Source organism: Opisthocomus hoazin, chromosome 7 (genome assembly GCF_030867145.1).
Source record: "Opisthocomus hoazin isolate bOpiHoa1 chromosome 7, bOpiHoa1.hap1, whole genome shotgun sequence".
Taxonomy (NCBI): Eukaryota; Metazoa; Chordata; class Aves; order Opisthocomiformes; family Opisthocomidae; genus Opisthocomus; species Opisthocomus hoazin.
This window is the reverse complement of record NC_134420.1, coordinates 64,809,167-64,826,711: the sequence shown is the minus strand read 5'-3', so window position 1 is coordinate 64,826,711 and position 17,545 is coordinate 64,809,167. Positions and strand designations below refer to the sequence as shown.

At 47.5% G+C, this 17,545-nt stretch overlaps 1 protein-coding gene across 16 annotated transcripts in view; it reads right to left on the bottom strand.

The window, feature by feature from the left end:
- The window catches only part of INF2 (inverted formin 2), a 43,414-nt gene that overhangs the window by 11,317 nt on the left and 14,552 nt on the right, over positions 1–17,545 (bottom strand). For 14 of the 16 annotated variants that reach the window (XM_075426712.1, XM_075426703.1, XM_075426709.1 and 11 more), the window contains 16 exons: positions 13,107–13,515; positions 11,617–11,732; positions 10,916–11,075; positions 10,058–10,091; positions 8,845–8,986; positions 8,600–8,741; positions 6,606–7,418; positions 5,216–5,361; positions 5,068–5,129; positions 4,331–4,433; positions 4,161–4,246; positions 3,509–3,609; positions 2,115–2,185; positions 1,894–2,001; positions 840–910; positions 72–192 (listed from right to left, as the gene is read on the bottom strand). In XM_075426712.1, coding sequence (XP_075282827.1) covers positions 72–192; positions 840–910; positions 1,894–2,001; positions 2,115–2,185; positions 3,509–3,609; positions 4,161–4,246; positions 4,331–4,433; positions 5,068–5,129; positions 5,216–5,361; positions 6,606–7,418; positions 8,600–8,741; positions 8,845–8,986; positions 10,058–10,091; positions 10,916–11,075; positions 11,617–11,732; positions 13,107–13,500 — 2,670 coding nt within the window. In that variant the 5' untranslated portion in view covers positions 13,501–13,515. Of the gene's footprint in view, positions 1–71; positions 193–839; positions 911–1,893; positions 2,002–2,114; positions 2,186–3,508; positions 3,610–4,160; positions 4,247–4,330; positions 4,434–5,067; positions 5,130–5,215; positions 5,362–6,605; positions 7,419–8,599; positions 8,742–8,844; positions 8,987–10,053; positions 10,092–10,915; positions 11,076–11,616; positions 11,733–13,106; positions 13,516–17,449; positions 17,539–17,545 lie in introns of those variants that run through there. The other 2 variants (XM_075426710.1, XM_075426716.1) reach the window with 2 other exon arrangements.

The window sequence follows — 17,545 nt, the reverse complement described above, 5'->3', positions numbered from 1 at the left end:
CAGCTGTGTATGTACTGCGCACTGTCTCTGTGTGTGTAATGGGGGAGATATGAGGGAGCTCTGTTACTGACCTGGATAGGTTTCTCATACTGTTGTTTCACACCATCGTTTGATGATAAGACTTTTTGCTGAAGCTCCAGCAACTTCTTTAAATTGGTGCTGGACTCCATCCGTATAATGTCAAGATTAATTCTGAAATCACACAGAACCCCCCCATTAGGTGACACTCCAGCATCCTGTGCTGACCAAAGACAGGACAAGTCTGAGTCTGAGCTGGTGGTTTCGCTGTCCCTCTGCCTCCCACCACTTCACTGAACTAAAACCTGAGCTCTGAATTCTCTATACAGTCCGAGCTCATGAAAAACAGCCTTCCCCCACAGTGCTTATGACAAAGCGGCCAGGTCTACCTACAGCTTTGTGTACTGAATAGATAAATGCCCCCCGAAAAGTCCACCCATTCAAAGGGCTGTTCTCCACCCTCAGAGCTCAGCATTAGCTCACTTTCCCTGGCTAAAGGCTCTTCAGAAATGCCTCTGAGTAGCTGGCCTTCAGAAGCTCCTGCTACCACACAGGCAGTGTAGATTTTGGAAGGGCCTGGGAGGCGGCATTAACTGAATGCTCTGCAAATTTCAGCCCTAAGTGTTGCCAGCTGTAGTAGAACTATTCTCTGTTAAAGGGGTTTCAACATTCATCAACCCAATCTTTCGGTTAAAACGGAATATGATGCCATCTTGTTTATGTGCTATACCAGCTGCATGTCTCCTAATTTCTGGTACATTGTTGATGTGTATGGGATTTATTTTTGTTTTTAATTTGAAGGAAGTGACACACAATTTTACCCTGCTGCTTTTGAAACATATTCAAGATCCTTTGGCAGTTCCAGTAGGTCCATGTGGCTGTTTTCTACTTCCTAAAGTGGAAGAGAGAAAGAAGTGTTATTTTCTGTGTAGCGGGAGCTGAGAGGAAGCTGCAAGGAAGAGACATGGGCAGAAGTGCCTGGGAAGGACTACTATGCCATGTCCTGCTGCTGCTGCCTTTCTGCAATTTGCTTTGCCTCGCAGAGCCGAGCCTCATTCAAAACAGGATGGCACGTTCTGGGAGGACAGGCATTGCTCCCAGGCTATAAAAACCTACAAGAGGCTGAACGTTGAGAAATACTCATAGTTCAAAGTAAAGCTGACCTGCCGCTGAGCTCTCCTTCTACCCTCTTGCAAGACACCTATTCCTGGCCATGGGAGGAGGCAGGACTGTGGTTTGATGCAGTCTGACACTTCCCACAGTCCCAGAAGAGTATCAAAATGGCATGAATCTTATTTGCATAATTTACTTTCAGGGCTGTGGTTGCTGAAGCTACTGCCAGCTAAAGTGGGGTTTGAACATGCATGACTGGAATGGAGGGACCTTGATGAATGAAGGTGGCAGATCTGAGCATGGAGAAAAAAACCCCAGCATTGCAGGGAATAAGAAAGCCATGGGGGCTTGGAGAGGAGCATGAAAAGCTCGAGCATAGTCTGGTGGAAAAGGGAGAGGCCATGGATACGCAGAAGGGCTGACTGGGTACAGACCAGCCAGGATAGCTCTGGTGGCCTCTGTGGTTTGCAGCTGATGATGTGCAGATTGCACAAATACGAAAAAAGAAGTTCCAGCCATTGTGGGGGAAGATGCTGGAGGAAAGCAGAAAAAGTATTCAAATAAAGAGCTCCCTGAGTAATGCCCACAAGCAGCGTCCCCTAGCCTAAGTGACTTCAACGCTCCCAACTTGTGACACTCTGTGCTGGCCAGGGAAGACACAAATATGAGTGTGTGGCATTAACTAAAAGTGGAGCGGGAAAGATGGTTCATCCATGATAAAATCCTCCCCCTTCCCTACCACCCAGGACTTGGTAGTGGTACCTCCAGTATATGGTGGAGCAGCGTAATGCGGGTTTGGTTTGCTTTGGTTTCTGTTAGTTTGAGTAAAGTGCTGATTTTAAACCCATCAGCATCGCCTGTGTGACTTCCCTACAAGACAGAAAGAAAGTAGACGTAACTCCTATGTCCATCCAAATTACAATCCTAAAGGAGATCATCCATGTACTGTAATGGGGGAAGGACAAGGCAAAAGAAGTCCTTACATAGTTCAGGAAGTTTCCAACTTTGAGAATCAGCTGACAAAACAGCGGCAGACGATGACTGTTCAGAAGATCTGAAAAACATAAAGGACTTTTAAACAAAAGCCTCTGATACACCAGAACATTTCCTAAACTGCACAGAAGGTGGGGTTCTGAATTCCACCAAACCAAATCTGATATTTCAGGTTTTCAGCCCAATGGCACGATCTACAGAGACACTGATTCTACAATAGATTCATGAACTGGGCTGGATACAAGCTTTTGTTGACTTATGCTTCTTTCTTTCTTTACATCTCGTCTCTCATTCCTAGTGGAAAATAACCTAGAGTTGGACTCTTCTCACTAATAGCGGTCAACTTGCCGCCTTCCTTGGAATTACCCAGATTTACCCTGGTGTGGGCGAGGGTAACTGGGCTGCAATTTTAATCTTGCAGACTCCGTTCAGCTGTGCAGTGAAGCCAGTTCTGACCGCCCTGCGACTATCTGCCAGCCTCTAAAACCAGACACGCTCGCCCTGTTCTTGGTCTCGCATGGTGGAGGTGATTATCCGGCCATGAAGGGTGCAGTCCCTGTCCTTGCTCTTACGACGGGGTGCTGCAGTGGTGCGCTTTCTGAAGCACTCAGCTTTGAGGCAGGAACAGCTCCAAAAGGACAACTGGGCTGCTGGTAAGACACTTTTTGGGGGAAGCTTCAATTTATCCCAGCAGGCATCTGTAATGCCAGCTGGGGAAATCCCCGGCAGGAGTTGGGGGAACTGGCTCCATAGGACAGGCAGCACTTGGCAGCGTCACAAGAGCATCCTGCTCTCAGTGGAGTGAGACCTGAGGTTTCTGCCACAGGAAGGCGAAAGCTATTGCATAATGTCTCCATGAATTCACAAAATTGGAGCATGAGCAAACTATAGCCCAAAATAACAAACTTTTTCTTCTGTTCCATTTGTAGGCAGGGAAAAACTAAAGCATCACTACTTTCTGGGGGAAGTTTGGGGTGTGCTTTTCTGGCAGCAGAGAAAATTGCTGTGTGAAGGCCTTAAGGAGACAAATAGTGCTGGATGAATTAGCTGTAATGAGGCCAGCTCTGCAGTCGAAATTCAGCTTCTTTGAAAGGGCTAATGAGCTTCCAATGCTTCACTGTTGAAAGTGTTTCAGAGAAATACATCTGCTACAGAAAGAGAGGGCTGAGGGTGAGGAAAAATGATCTCCAGTCCTATTCAGGACTTTCACCATCCATAGAGCAACCTAAAGCTGCATCCTGTATTCTGCAGCAAACCAGTGAACAGACCACAGGGGAGTTTTCTGGGGGTCTGGGCTGTATCATTGCAGAGCTCCACGGGAACTTTGAGGGGTTTAAAGCTTCATGTCATAAACAAGATTCAGAAATAAGGTCAGGTCATTTACCTTCGCAGGCCCTCCGGATGGCTTCAGCTTTTGGCTGAATCATGTCCAGCACAACAGCGGTCTCTTCGCAGATCAGCATACATTCAATGCACAGCTGGTAGCTAGGGACAGAGATTGATTCAAAGCTTAAAGGCACTGCGACCTTGGCCAGCACAGCCGCCCTCTTCCCACATCGCTGGTAAGTCTGGCAACCCCACAACACGGCTGTCAACCACAGCCACATCAAACCAGTGCCTGTGGCTTGTGGAGGGAGGGGAGGAGCTGCTGCTTGCCTCGGGGACCACTGCGGATGTAGTTTCTGCCAATGCACTGTGATCAGCAAAGAGAAGACTGAGCACTGTGTGAGATATGGGTTACCCCTTCTTGTCATTGCATTTGGCACTGCCTTTCAGTAGGTTATGGGGCTTCCTTGGGCAGGTCTGACCCTGGGTCTGGGCCAGCTTCTGCTGCTTCAGAGGGAAAGGAGGTGCTGGAGCAGCAACAGCCCTTCATCTAGGAGTAATGGGGAAAGGGATGCCTGTAAGATGGAAGGGGGAATCTACCAGCTATATCCGTCTATATCTGTCTGCGTGGGTTCTATAAAAAAACTTTAACTTCCCAGAGGTAAACCCAGAAAAAAGATTGGGCTGGAGTTCCTGACCAACACCCTTACCTGGGAATCTGAAGGAGGAGAAGATAAAACTGATCTGCGTTTGCAAGCTTTGATTTCTCTTCTTTGAAGGCCTTCAGGTTTTCTATCTAATGAGAAATAAAGAATCAAGACTGCATGACTGCACCATGTGTTCAGCTCTGTGAACTAAGGGTACCATTTTGCCTCCTGACCTCATGTTTTTCAGGCAGCAGCTTCAGCAACTGCTTCAGAACCTCAACGTCGAACTTGGTGCGGTCCCCATTCTGGAGCATGGCAGCCACCTCTTCATTGGAGCTGCAGGGAGAAGGAGCAGAGTCAGCTGTCACCCAAAGACCCCTCTTCCACAGTCACATGCTATCGAGACACAGATCTGTGCAAGTGCTCTGTGCTTTCCCTAGTGAGAGCCACAGTAATCCAAAAGGAAAGATATGTCCCCGTGATTAACTCAGAATTGGGACCTGGATCCCTGCCATGCCCCAGATTTTGTTTCTGGCCCTGGTCAAATGACTCAAGGCCAGAGATCAACCCTGTAACTCAGATGACTCTCTCTGGGCATTTGATTAACTTCAAAAAAAAAAAACCCACAATTCTTAACATCTCCATTGGCCCTGTTTTGAGGAGGGGTTCGACCTCCAGAGGTGTCTCATAGCCTAAGTCACCCTAAGAGTTTGTGCCACAACTTTATCTGTAACATGGGCATGTAACACCTTTTCCAACATACAGGGATGTTGTAGGTAAAAATGCAATTAAACGCCTAAACCCAGTATGTTAAAGACAGTATAGGGCAAATTGGGAAATGTTCAGATGTTTCAGTAACACAGACCACCAAAGCACATTGGCTAAAATAGATTTCATGAGGACCTTCCAGATGCTATGCAAAACCTGCTCAAAGTTTTGTCAACTGTCACGAAAATTGGCCGTATCTTACCATTTAAATTGCTTCAAAAATATGTTCAAATTGAGACTTTTCTTGGAGTCCAAAAATGTGATCTTCATTAAAGAAAAAGAAGATATCTCGTATTAGATGAGCTGTCTCCAGTGATCTTTATGAGAAAGAATGAGAGGGACCTCCTCACCTCCTTCGGTTCTGCCTTCACCGGTGTGGCTGTTTTCTCCTTGGGGGTTGGTTGTGGAAAGCAAAACAGCTGCTCTATGCTTGTGTAGTTGGGCTCTATAGTTTCCTCACTGCTGCTGCTCACTGAAGCCCACATGGAGTGACTTTCTGAAAAAAGAGAAGGTGTTCAGACTGGCTACAGGGACAGCTGAAAGCTCCTGGCTTTTGGGGCAATGTGAGTTGCTAGAAGGGAGACTTCTCAGAAGATGCATGAAATAAGAAGAGATATGTTAGTCCTGAACAAATGCTAATTGTTTAAGAGGGGCAATTCCCACAGGCAGGATTCAAAGGGCTTGAAGGGTAACTGAAGCTCTACCCCAAGATGTGCTGATAAGGGGATGCAGCACTGGGCACACAGAGGCCATACGGCCCCATCCCTCCCTCTGCAACTGCATTCTCCTCCATGGTAGGCAAACCAGGTCAGCGTGAGCAGGGTCTCAGTCATTTCTTTCCCTGTCCCATGGTTGATGTTATTTTTGCTTCCTTGCATGCTAGCTGAAGGATTGGCCACAACCTGGACATTTTCTGACTGTGACCTTCCTACATTTTTCATTTTATAATGAAGCCTCCTTGCATAATGTTGGCTATAGGACTGCTTGAACTAATTCCCACTGCACTTTCTTAAACATATTTTTTTCAAAAAAACCCCATCATCCAAACATGCCTGTAGAAGTCTCTACTGAAACAATCTCAACAATTAACTAACTATTCCTGTGACTGAAAACATGACTTATTTAGACTTCAACTATGGCAACTTCCATGCAGTGGATGCCTTGCTTGTTTAGGACAAAGCTGACATTGCCTGTCCCGGCTTCTTCTCACATTTCATGCTTCTCTTTGAATCCACTAGGACAGGGAAATGTAACCCAAAAATCAACAGACAAGTCAATGATTCTCATGGCTTTCCAATTCTTTCAATGTCCTTCTAGAACTGTGATGTGATCCTTACCTGCACTCTAATTCATTACTTTAATATACCCAGATGCAAGTATAGAGAAATTGGAGAATGAAAGTTTGGGGAACCCAGATCAGGGCCTGTTGAGAACTCAAGCCTAAGGCATGTCATGGTGGATTAGGGAAATATTTCCATCCTTTCCCCCTTCTTTTAATTTCAAAGTATTTTAGTTATAAACAAGCTATTCCAAACTACTGATTTGGTTGGAATGGTTATTATATTGTATTAGTAGTTTCATGCCACTTTTATTTATTTAAGCTCTGCAGGTCAGATGTAATGGAAATCAGGGAAGTTCTGTATCTAAATGGAGTAAACCACATTTGATAAATTCAGAGACAGTGTTTTTTCCTCTGGGTTACCCTTAAAGTAGCAGTGACTTTACTCCAGAAGCACCCACCTCTCACCACGTTGGAGGGCAGCTTCTGCCAGTTCAGCTTCTTCATTCTCAACGTTGGCGTCTTCACTGTCTTGCGGGGAGGCCTGCCCAAGCCAAGAGGGCAGCTGAGCTGGGAGACCACCACAGCTTCTATATGATCTCCCGCCATGCCAGGCAGGAGGGGTGGAGGTGGAGGGATGTCCCCCATGCCAGGCAATGGAGGTGGAGGGGGTGGGATGCCCCCCATGCCAGGCAATGGAGGTGGAGGGGGAGGGATGCCCCCCATGCCAGGCAATGGAGGTGGAGGGGGAGGGATGCCCCCCATGCCAGGCAATGGAGGTGGGGGTGGAGGGCTGCCCCCCAATCCAGGCAATGGAGGTGGAGGGGGTGGGATGCCCCCCATGGTGGGCAACGGAGGGGGAGGAGGTGGGATTACAGGGAGGGGAGGGGCTGGAGGTGCATTCAACACAGGGGATGTGGGGGTCACGGCTGCAGTGCCAGAGGGCGGGGGTGAAGGTGGTGGGGGTGGAGGTGCTGGGTCAGGAGCAGCGTTGGGTGGAGGGTTAGATGTCTCCGGTGAAGCACAGCAGGCTGTGAGCTGGGAGGACAAGATCTTCTTTTCGTTGGCAGGTGGCCCTGAGGGAGGTGCTGATGCCTTGGAGGGGTTTGATGAACACGCTGTGCTCTGAGCTGCACGTGTGCATGGCTCTAGCTCAGCCTGGACACCTCCATTTGCACTGCCAGACAGCCGGTTTTCAGCTCGCTTTTGCTTGTTTGGATGTTTCTTGATAGACAGCAGCCTCTCAATGACTTCTTCAACTGTGTTCCCTTGGACTAGAGAAATGAGTCGGGGTTAGAGAAGGGGGTGTGGCCCATAGGTTGATTCGTGCTATTCACAGAATCACAGAATCACAGAATGGTAGGGGTTGGAAGGGACGTCTGTGGGTCATCCAGTCCAACCCTCCTGCCGAAGCAGGGTCACCTACAGCAGGCTGCACAGGACCTTGTCCAAGTGGGTCTTGAATATCTCCAGAGAAGGAGACTCCACCACCTCCCTGGGCAGCCTGTTCCAGTGCTCCGTCACCCTCAGATGGAAGAAGTTCTTCCTCATGTTCAGACGGAACTTCCTGTGCCTCAGTTTGTGCCCATTGCCCCTTGTCCTGTCACTGGGTACCACTGAAAAGAGCTTGGCCCCATCCTCCTGACACCCACCCTTCAGATATTTATAAGCATTTATTAGGTCCCCTCACAGCCTTCTCTTCTTCAGGCTGAACAAGCCCAGTTCCCTCAACCTCTCCTTGTAGGGGAGATGCTCCAGTCCCCTCACCATCCTCGTAGCCCTCCGCTGGACTCTCTCCAGTAGCTCTTCATCTTTCTTGAACTGGGGAGCCCAGAACTGGACACAGTACTCCAGATGAGGCCTCACCAGGGCAGTGTAGAGGGGAAGGAGAACCTCCCTCGTCCTGCTGGCCACGCTCTTCTTGATGCACCCCAGGATCACACTAGCTTTCTTGGCAGCCAGGGCACACAACCCTCACCAAGCACAAGATCTGGAACCACAGAGGCCACTCCTTGGTGTCACTTTACCTAACTGCACTTTTAGCTTCCAGGCAATTTCCTTCCCACACTCCTGGCCCACAAACACTATTTTGAGCATGCCTGCCAGCAAGACTAGCCAACACCAGCGGCGGGATGCCAACAAGGACAGACTCCCACTGACTCCCATGACCCAAAGTTCAGAGCTTAACCATCAAAGCAAGACCATGAATCCCAAGCCCATGAATCCCAAGCACACTGCTAAACATGGTCAGCTCTCACTGGTATCTGTATGGCTGGGGCTTCACATCAAGACTCGACCCCATGCAGCAGGTGTAGCTTTGTCCCAGCTTCTGTTCAGCTCTTAGCAAGTCCCATAAATTATTTTCTGCACATTTGGGAAGGACTTTTGTGGGCAGTGGGTGAGACAAGGGAAAACAAGAGGACAGTGCAAGGCTGGATGGTTATGTCATTCTTACTGTCATTTGCGAGCAAAAGGGCTCTGTTCACTACTGCGTCCAAGGACTCCCACAGCAGGAGGCTGGAGTCATGAGATGGTTCCAAGTGCAGCAGGCTCTGGAGGATGGACAGGAGCTGGATGGAGACTGGAGAGCGGCTCACCTGGAAGACAGGGCAGCTTTTCATCACAGCAAGACTGGTTCCAAGCAAAGTGTGTTAACTTTGCCATTGCATGACTTTGTGCCCCACGTGAGGGCCTACTTACTTTATTGAAGAGAGATGAAAAGACCTCATGATGATCGTTCATGTTTATCCCATCACATATCTTTAATAATTCCTCATCATCTTCTATCTTGAACTCCTCAAATGTATCACACTGGATAAGCAGATCCTCCTCCTCTATGTCTCTGCAATATTACAGCATTCATTTTTGCTGGAGAGCCCTTCAGTGATTTTCAGAGAATTGTTTTTGTTTAAATGGCTTTTATGTCTGCCTCTCAGACTCAGCCAGTTTGTGTTGAAAGTACCCAACTCTACCTTATTTATATAGGATCAAATGCCATCAGTGCATCCTTTATTGAACTGAATGTACCTCTTTCTACAGTCGACACGTACAAATGAATGCAACTTTTCATGGCATGACCTGGCCCAGTGTAAGCTTTGTATGACTTCTCCTTAGAGCTGTAACAACAGAGTGGCATTTCCACCTGTTTGAAACTGGGCCACCTTCTTCTTTTTATTTTTCTTAAAGTGAAAACAAATTGAAAATATTCCAATGACATTTCTGTTTGAAGAACTTCCTTCTTTGTTACTCAAAATTGGATTAAAATAAGCTCAAACACTCTAAAATCAACTTTTTCAGCACTCTCAACACCATTCAGTGGAGGATCTCTACCCTTGGTAACTGGCAGTATTGAAAGATCTTCTCTTCCCTTATCTTTATGGGGTTGAACGGACCAATTCCAGTTACATGGATAACTGCAACTCACATATAACACATTCTAGAATTTATCATGGGTGTTTCTGACAGAACATCATTTTTAAATCAAGAAACTGCAAAGCTGGGTATGCCCAGATATGTGTTAGTGAAGTGTCTTAGCTGGATGCTTCTGGGACCAACACCAGCAGCGAAGAGGTTTTGAACACAGAAAGCTGCTCAGTGACCCCATACCATTACTTTGGGCTCAGTCTGAAACACAGCCTCCACGAGAATGCTGCTGAGCCTTGCTCCATCTGTACCCAGAGCCTTTGTCAATGCCATCTGCACCAACAGCTGTCCCTGTGACACTGCGGTTGGCAACAGCATCTTAACGCCAGCTTAATGCCTCCGATTCCCGCATAATGGGTGCACACTAGCATGGTCCGCTCCACCCAGGTATACTTCAACTCACACAACTGAAGGCTGGTAAGTATTAAGTTTGCATAGCTACGTTACTGTGAATTCCATTTATAAAGAAAGTATTAACAGTGATCCTTACCTTAGCTTGTCTAAGATATCCAACAACTGAAGCCCTGGAAGGACAAAAGTACATATATATTGGCATTATGACCTACTTGGCACTGATCTATTATTATCTTTATATAACGTAATGCTCATAACCACTTTTTGCAGAGAGAAATAGTGAAAATATCTTCAGATGGATCTTTCAAAGTGGGTAGGGTCATCTGGGAAATGAAGAGACCCATGGTACATGTGTGCAGCTGTGTGAACCACTGCAGCATCCCCCTGGAGTTACTGAGGGCAACAGCCACTTCTGGGGCACAAGCCACCTCGTTCCAAATTAGACATCTAAAATCGGTCAGATGAACAGTGCTGTGAAATGTCCCTCGCTTTCCACAGAGAGAAACAGAGCCCACGCTCACCGGCTCAGATGCACGCATTACATCAGGTGAAGCCTAACAACGGTACCTAGGACCCCAGTATTCAAGCAGTTGGAAAGCATTTCTGAATCACAGGGCAGTTTCTCTGGCTACACTGAGTAGACACAGGGCAAAGAAACCTTATCTACTCTTATGAGGAGTTCTAACATATGGAAATGTGGCCCCATAAGATGGTTCATTATAGAAATGTATTGAAGAAGCTCAAGCGATACAATGCTGCTGGGATTCTACAAAAGAACAAAGCTATGGGAAAGCAGCAAAGTTAAAAAAATCTGGTTGCAGCAAGGTTGTTAAAAAGAATAGAGACCAAAAGACAAATGAAAAAGGAGTCTGCCTTTAATATTTGCAGTTTTGCTCCCCAGCCCTCTCTAGTCATCTTACGGATACATCTGAAAAGAAAACTGCTTCACAACTGGTTTTCTCTGGAGAAAGTTAGATGCAACAACCGTCCTTACCTATGAACTCATTTCTGATCTGTGCCCTTGTTCTTAGCTCTTCTTTCCCCAGTATGATGGCATTGATAGCACTCAGCAGTGTCACCATGTATGGCACGTTATCTGTGTTGGAGAGCTCGTTCATTATGACACTGAATCGATACTGCTGGTTCTTCACACTCTGTTAATAACACAAGTGATATTTCTGTTCAGACAGCTCAGAAACATCTACCACTTTGGTGCAGGCTCTCAGATGGAATTAGCATCTTAAAACCTCTCAGTTTATCCCACTGTGCACAAGACAGAAAGATATAGGTAAAAGCAGCACTTCTCCATCATGGAGCAGGATCTGGTCAGCAGAGAAGGTCAGTGAAACTCTTCTTGGATCCCTTTATGCTTTCTGATAACTGAGCCACATACCTGGCATTGCGGCCAGTGAAACCCATGGATGTGACACCATCCATTTTGCTGAACTGGTAGCGCTTTTTTTTGCCAGAAGAAACCTTATGGTTGGCAGTCATCTGCCCAGACAACTCACAGAGCAGTACCATGGGCTTCTGCTGACCAGGCCAAAACTCCTACAGACGTCACCTTTTAAATTCCTGCCTCTCTTAACAAAATGAAGCAAAATGACCTTCATTTTCAGCCCTTTTCTGTGGTACATGGATCCAGCTGCATACATCCGAGCAGAGCAGTACATCCTGCTGCAGCCCTACACTTGCCTTGTAATAGTCCAGGGCATCCAAAGCCAAAGCGTGGCCATCTGATGAGTAAATGCACAGTGCAGCCAGGAGCTCAAATACTTGCTTTTTGACCATAACGTTAGTTGTGTCAAGTGCTGGAGAAGAAACAAAAAAAAAACAAAAAAGGATTTATAATGACACATTAATGTTCTGAATCTCAGTGTCTCCTGCTACATGGCTTATGACCAGTTGTACAAAAAGACTGAAGGACTGGAGCCAGTATGTGGAGGATAGAAAGAAAGATATCTCAATTTATAGATATTCCATCCTAATAGCAATATCTGGTGGTAACTGCTAGTGGGAACAGCAAATGCTAGTTCAGGTACCCTATCGGCATTTTGGTCCAGTTTGTATGTGTTCATCTCTTCCACGTACCAGCGGCGTGCTGCAACAGCAGCCAAGGTGTCAGCACTCACAATCACACATTTTATTTCCACTTTTCACATATGGGTATTTTCTAGAACAGCAGATGAACCATTTTCCTCAATTAATGAGTCTTATTTTTAGTGCAGAAACACCCAATATGCATATCAAGTAGGCCAGTTGTTCTAAACAGTCCCCATGTATTCCCTTTTTCCACTACTCTTTCTCTGAGAGCCCTGGGAGCTGGGAGGAGTGGATTAGACCATCTTATTTTTCCTTTATCAGTGCACAAAGAAGCTTGACTACTGAAAAGCCCAGGGTACCCCCCTGTTTTTCACAGCAGAAAAATGCCAGCTCTATATTTCACACTGGTTGAGAAAATACAGGGTGGAAAGGAAGGAAGAGGACTTCAAAACTGAAGAGGGGAGCAAGCTAGCTTTCAGACTAAATGCATTTTAAAGAGCTATTAATAATGGTTACTGGGCGCAGCTGTGATCTCAGCTCTGTGGAGCAGCACAGAAGTTATCCTCCCAGCACCATCATCATTAAGTGCTGTACAATAAATCCTAGGAGATGCCTTGATGACTTTCATACCTAACAATGAGCCAAGTGAATGGCAGGAGAAAGTGAGTGGTATTACCTAGCATCTTCTAGAAGGAACAGACCAAGCAGCGCAGAGAACAATCTCTCTTGAGTCTAAGACATGCCACCTTCTCTCTTCTTTACAGGCTACAAGACTCCAAGTCCTTTCAGCTCCCCTTCTCCTGCCCTAAGGGCTCAGAAAGACCAAACAGCAAATGTCTGCTGACAACTGAAGGGTCAAGGACTTCTCATGCCCGCATACAGCTAAGGCTGGGTTTATCCCTGGCTTCTCTGTGAACTATGAAGACATCTGTGTGGAAATGAGCCCATCTAAATAGCATTGAGTGGCAAAGGCAATGCCATTTCCATGCAATTTTTTGCAATAGCTTAAAGAAAACAATGTCTTTCACTGAACAGTTGCGATCAACAGCTTGCAAGCCTAGTGCAGGGCAGGAGGATAAGCAACAGAAAAGTTCTCCCCCCATGCCACATGCGATGGGTGAAGCAGGAAGATGTCTTCTCACCTTGGAAGAGTTTTCTGACGTAGCCCTCGTTGCTCACAATGTATTCAATGCCTTTGTGGGAGTTCATGACTGCTCGCACACAGTTAATGCAGGTGAGCTGAAGCAAGGCATCAGAAATCCGGGCCACTCCTCGCCCAGACAGCCTGTCCAGGGCCTCCAGGAGCAGGTCCAGCCCGCACAGCTCCAGGAATTGGACCATCCAGGCGTCGTTGCTGTTCTCCAGCCGCTTCTTCAGCCCAGAGTAGTTCACCACGGACGGCATTTGCAGGAGACGGATGCACAGCTCCGGCTCTGCATTTTCCAGGTTGGCCTCTGACTGGTCAGTCTCCTGGGGTCCGAGTTTCTCCTTCAGGGCAACCCACTTCTTGTGGGCACCTTCCTTTTTGATCGACATCGTGAACAGTTTGTCCTGAAAGAAAAAGAAAAGACAAAGTGAGAAGTTTGTCTGGACTGACCGACAACTTTCTAACAGCCCTAGTTTTCCTCCTAGCAGTCGGGATGTAAAGCTCAACTGCAGGAGATCCCTGCTCCTACACCAGCTCTCCAGCATGCAGGGCACACACTGGAACCAGTCCTCTGTTAGGGAAACTCAATATATCCTCTCCTTAACCACACACATTACATTCAGACCCTGAAAACTCTGTAGAGAGACTCTTAGCACATCTAAGCCAGCAAATAGAGCTTTGTAAGTATCCAATTTACACCAGTCAATAGCCACTACTTATTTTCATGCCGTGAAAGGATAAGGTTGGAAGCGGCATTATCAGCTCTGAACTCCTTATGCCCATTAAACCACTTTAAAATCTCACTGCGCTGGAGAGGCTGTGCAGTTTCTAAGCATCTGTAATGGGATGGAGAAGTCATTTTGAGCCTACCCTGCTCATAAGAGCATCCGATTACCCCGTTATTTTTTGCTTTTGTTTCTTTTGACTGATGTGGAGGTTAGTTTTATAGCACTCACTTAAATCTCTTCTTGCCTGCTGTAATAGCAGATGTATTTGCAAAATGTGGTGCTTGTGCGTGATAAGGTGAGAGCCCAACGGCTTGCAAGCGAAGGGGCAGCAGCAGGAGGCCATGAACACAGCAGTGCGTCTTTTCGGAGATGGGCAGCATCTCGTCGAGGCCCGTCTCCCTGGAGGACATGGCCCGTAAGAGGGCGAGGAGCTGATCCAGCATAGAGAAATAGCAAAGCCAAGTCTAATTAACCCTTGGTGCCAAATTCCATGTTTTCAGGCAGGATCTTTATTTTTCAGACCCGCAGTGATTAAGTTAGTCATTTAATCCATTACAAAACTGAATGCAATCGTTTTAAAGCTGAATTGCTCCCAGTGAGGCCAGCTCTCCCACGGAAGGGGGACAAATCTGGGGCCAGCTGCTGGACCCAAGGCCAGCCCTACCTCCCCTCCCTGCTGTGCCAGTGGGACCTCTGCTTCCCTGGGCTGGTGAGCCCACACGGGGCTCAGAATAACCTGGGGCAAGCTGGCCCCTAAAACCCAGCACTTCGGGGACTGAAGGGATTATGGGAGAATATCGCTTTTCCTTAGCAGCTCCAGTACAAGGGTTTCTAGCCCTGCAGCATGTAGGGAAAGGACTTGAAAATCGGAACTGAAAGTCTCTGAACAGTTTTATTTGCCAGAAAGCAAAGATAAAGGATAGACCATTTACAATGGTTGGAAATAATCTTGTTATTTAAAATAATAAATTTCATACGTATAATACATATATTATTTACAGATATATATATAAAAATATAAAACTAGTAATAAGCCTGCCTTGTGATTCTTCCTGGGGACTGCACTGCTGAGAAATGTCCTGGCTTTTTCACCGCAGCAGAGCAGCGTGGCTGCTGGTTTACCCAAAAGTCTCATTTTGGCAGCCACCCCTTGGGAAATACTACACAGCCAAAAAGTGTGCTCACTTATTTGCGGCAGATATTTAGGGCATGATATTACAGGCCTGAACATGCCTCTTGGAAAGATGGAAAGTACAGTGGGATGGGATGTTCGAGACAGCTCGAACAATTCCGCTGGGGCAAGGTGATGGTGGGACTCTGGCAGGCACACCCAGCTCACAGCACCAAAGGCTGCGCTGCGCAAGGGGCAGAGGGGTGGTGGAGTTAGGGGGATACGGACACAGAAAATTGTTTTAGAGGCTCTGGAGAAACTATCTTTCAGAGTTTCCCTTTGCTTCAAAGGCTAAAGAACTGGCCAAGTGCCTAGCTGTTCACTGTTCAGTTAGCCGAAAAAATGATGGTCTCAATTGAAAAACGTGAAGTTGCAAATATACCATCTGAGAACATACTGTGCAGCGGAAAAGTAATAAAAAGGACCATATAAAAAACAAAAAAACCCCAAACCCAAACAATAAACCCTCCTGCCAAAGTATAAGCTTGAATTTCTAAGATTTGTCATCACTGTCTGCAGCCCAGAGCCCTGACTCACTCCTGGTCAAATTCTTGCTGGAGTTAGTCACTCCAGCCGCTCCCCTGCACCCAAGCCCAGGAATTTGGGTTAGGCTCAGTGCAGGGCAGAAGAGAAACCCTGCCTCCCCGAAGGGAGAGAAGGGAAAGCGTCCTGCCCCGGGGTCACAGCCCTGGTGCTGGGGCAGCGTCCTGCACCCCTCGTTGCAGCGTATTTACAGACATGCGGCTGGAGAGGCACTCCTGAGGAGCTGTGGTCAAACCCTACCCTGTGACACGCATCGAGCCCAGGGGTGCTCTGCCAGCGCCTGTAGGTGAAGACCCTCGGTGAGGGGCAGTGCTGAAGACTATCCAGGGTGGAGCACAGCTTATCCTGCCCAGCCATGTTCTTTGGTGGCTTCCCCAGAGACCCTCAGCCTCCTGCCTGGGAGGAGGAATCGACTATCCAGGATTTTTTGCTTCTGCACAGGGGATGGGCACAAACCCGAGGGCTGGCAGTGGGGCCAAGCCCTGCTCACTGGGTGGGACTCGTCCCTCCGCTCGGCTCTGCTGTAACCCGGGCCCTTTCCTCTCCCCAAAGCGAAAGTGCGCACCAAGCAGAGAATCTGGTTTTGGGCCCCGCGTGTGCACGAAGAGCCTCGTGGTCTGGCGGGGTGAAAAGCCGGCTGGAGGAGGATGGTCCTCCTGGCTCTGCCCTGCCCGGAGCTGTGCCAGGGCTCGTGCCGTTCAGCCGAGGGGCTGCAGAAGCGGCTGCCGACCGCAAGCTGCCTCTCTCTGTCTGACTTCTTTTTATACTCAGCAAATCACTTTTTTATTTGCGTATGACTACAAGTTTCTTATCGCACCTGATTAACAAAGCGGGCTGGCTTTTTGCTCCCAGTTGAACAAATATGTCATTATATATTATATCAGCTACAGAAAGCCAGATTATAATAGCGTTATTGACCTTAGGCTTAGCTGATTTTTGAAAATTAAGCTCAACCAGTGAAACAGGAGACAGGAAATACCGACAGAGCATCCTGTTTACTGGCGGATTTGCTCTGAATTATCCTTTCCTCCCCACCTGCTTTGCACAGATGTGAAGAGATGAGAAACAAACCCTGGCAGGTACCTCTCCGAACAGTGCCGGCTTGTGTTTTTATGCACCAAGCTGAACAAATTGGATTGATTAAATATTCTCTGCCACAGAGCGTGCATTCTTTTTGTAGGGAAGAAAAAAGACAGCTGATGTACCTAATTGTAAAAAGGGAATAAAATAAACAGGAGCTGTACCATATAAATGGAAAGGAAATAAATATGGAGGAGACCACAGTACGATTCTGCAGATGGTGTGACAAATCTGTTTACAAACACAGATATGAGTGATATATCATGAACACAACATCTTTCCATATTTCCCATGAAGCACAGTGCTGCAAAGCCACTCAGATACATCCTTAAAGGGCTGGTAGTTTCACCTTTTATCTCTGACCACAGGAGCTCATTAGCAGGTAAATGATCCCAGCAGTGTGAGACAGCTAAGGGATCAAAAAGGCAGGCATCTACCTGACTGTCTCAGGAGGCCATTCAGAGTATGCTGGCTGAGGGAAGGAAAGCCCCCTGGCAATAAGAGACAAGGCGATAGACTTGAGAGGCTGAATCCATCTTGCCTCCTGCCAGCAGAAGGACATGCGGAGCTTTGCTTTTTGCTGCCCAGGCCATAGAGGAGGAAGCAACGGTGGAAGCAATGTCCCCGGCCTCTGTGTCCGACCGTGCCTGCAGCACCCGTGGTCTGCCCTGCCCAGCTACACGCTCGGCACCGGCACTCGGTGCTGCTCCCGAGGGCACATCCCGATGGCGCGCCTGTGCTTGGTGCCGTGGGGACACCCACAGCCCACTGCATCCACTGTGACAAACGCAACCCTCGCCTCATCGTGCTTCTCACCCTCAGAGGCTGGTTAGACCGTGCAGGGAATGACAACTAAAGAAGCATCAATGCAAAAGAATACTCTTAATTTGAAGAGATTCCTTTGGGGAACAT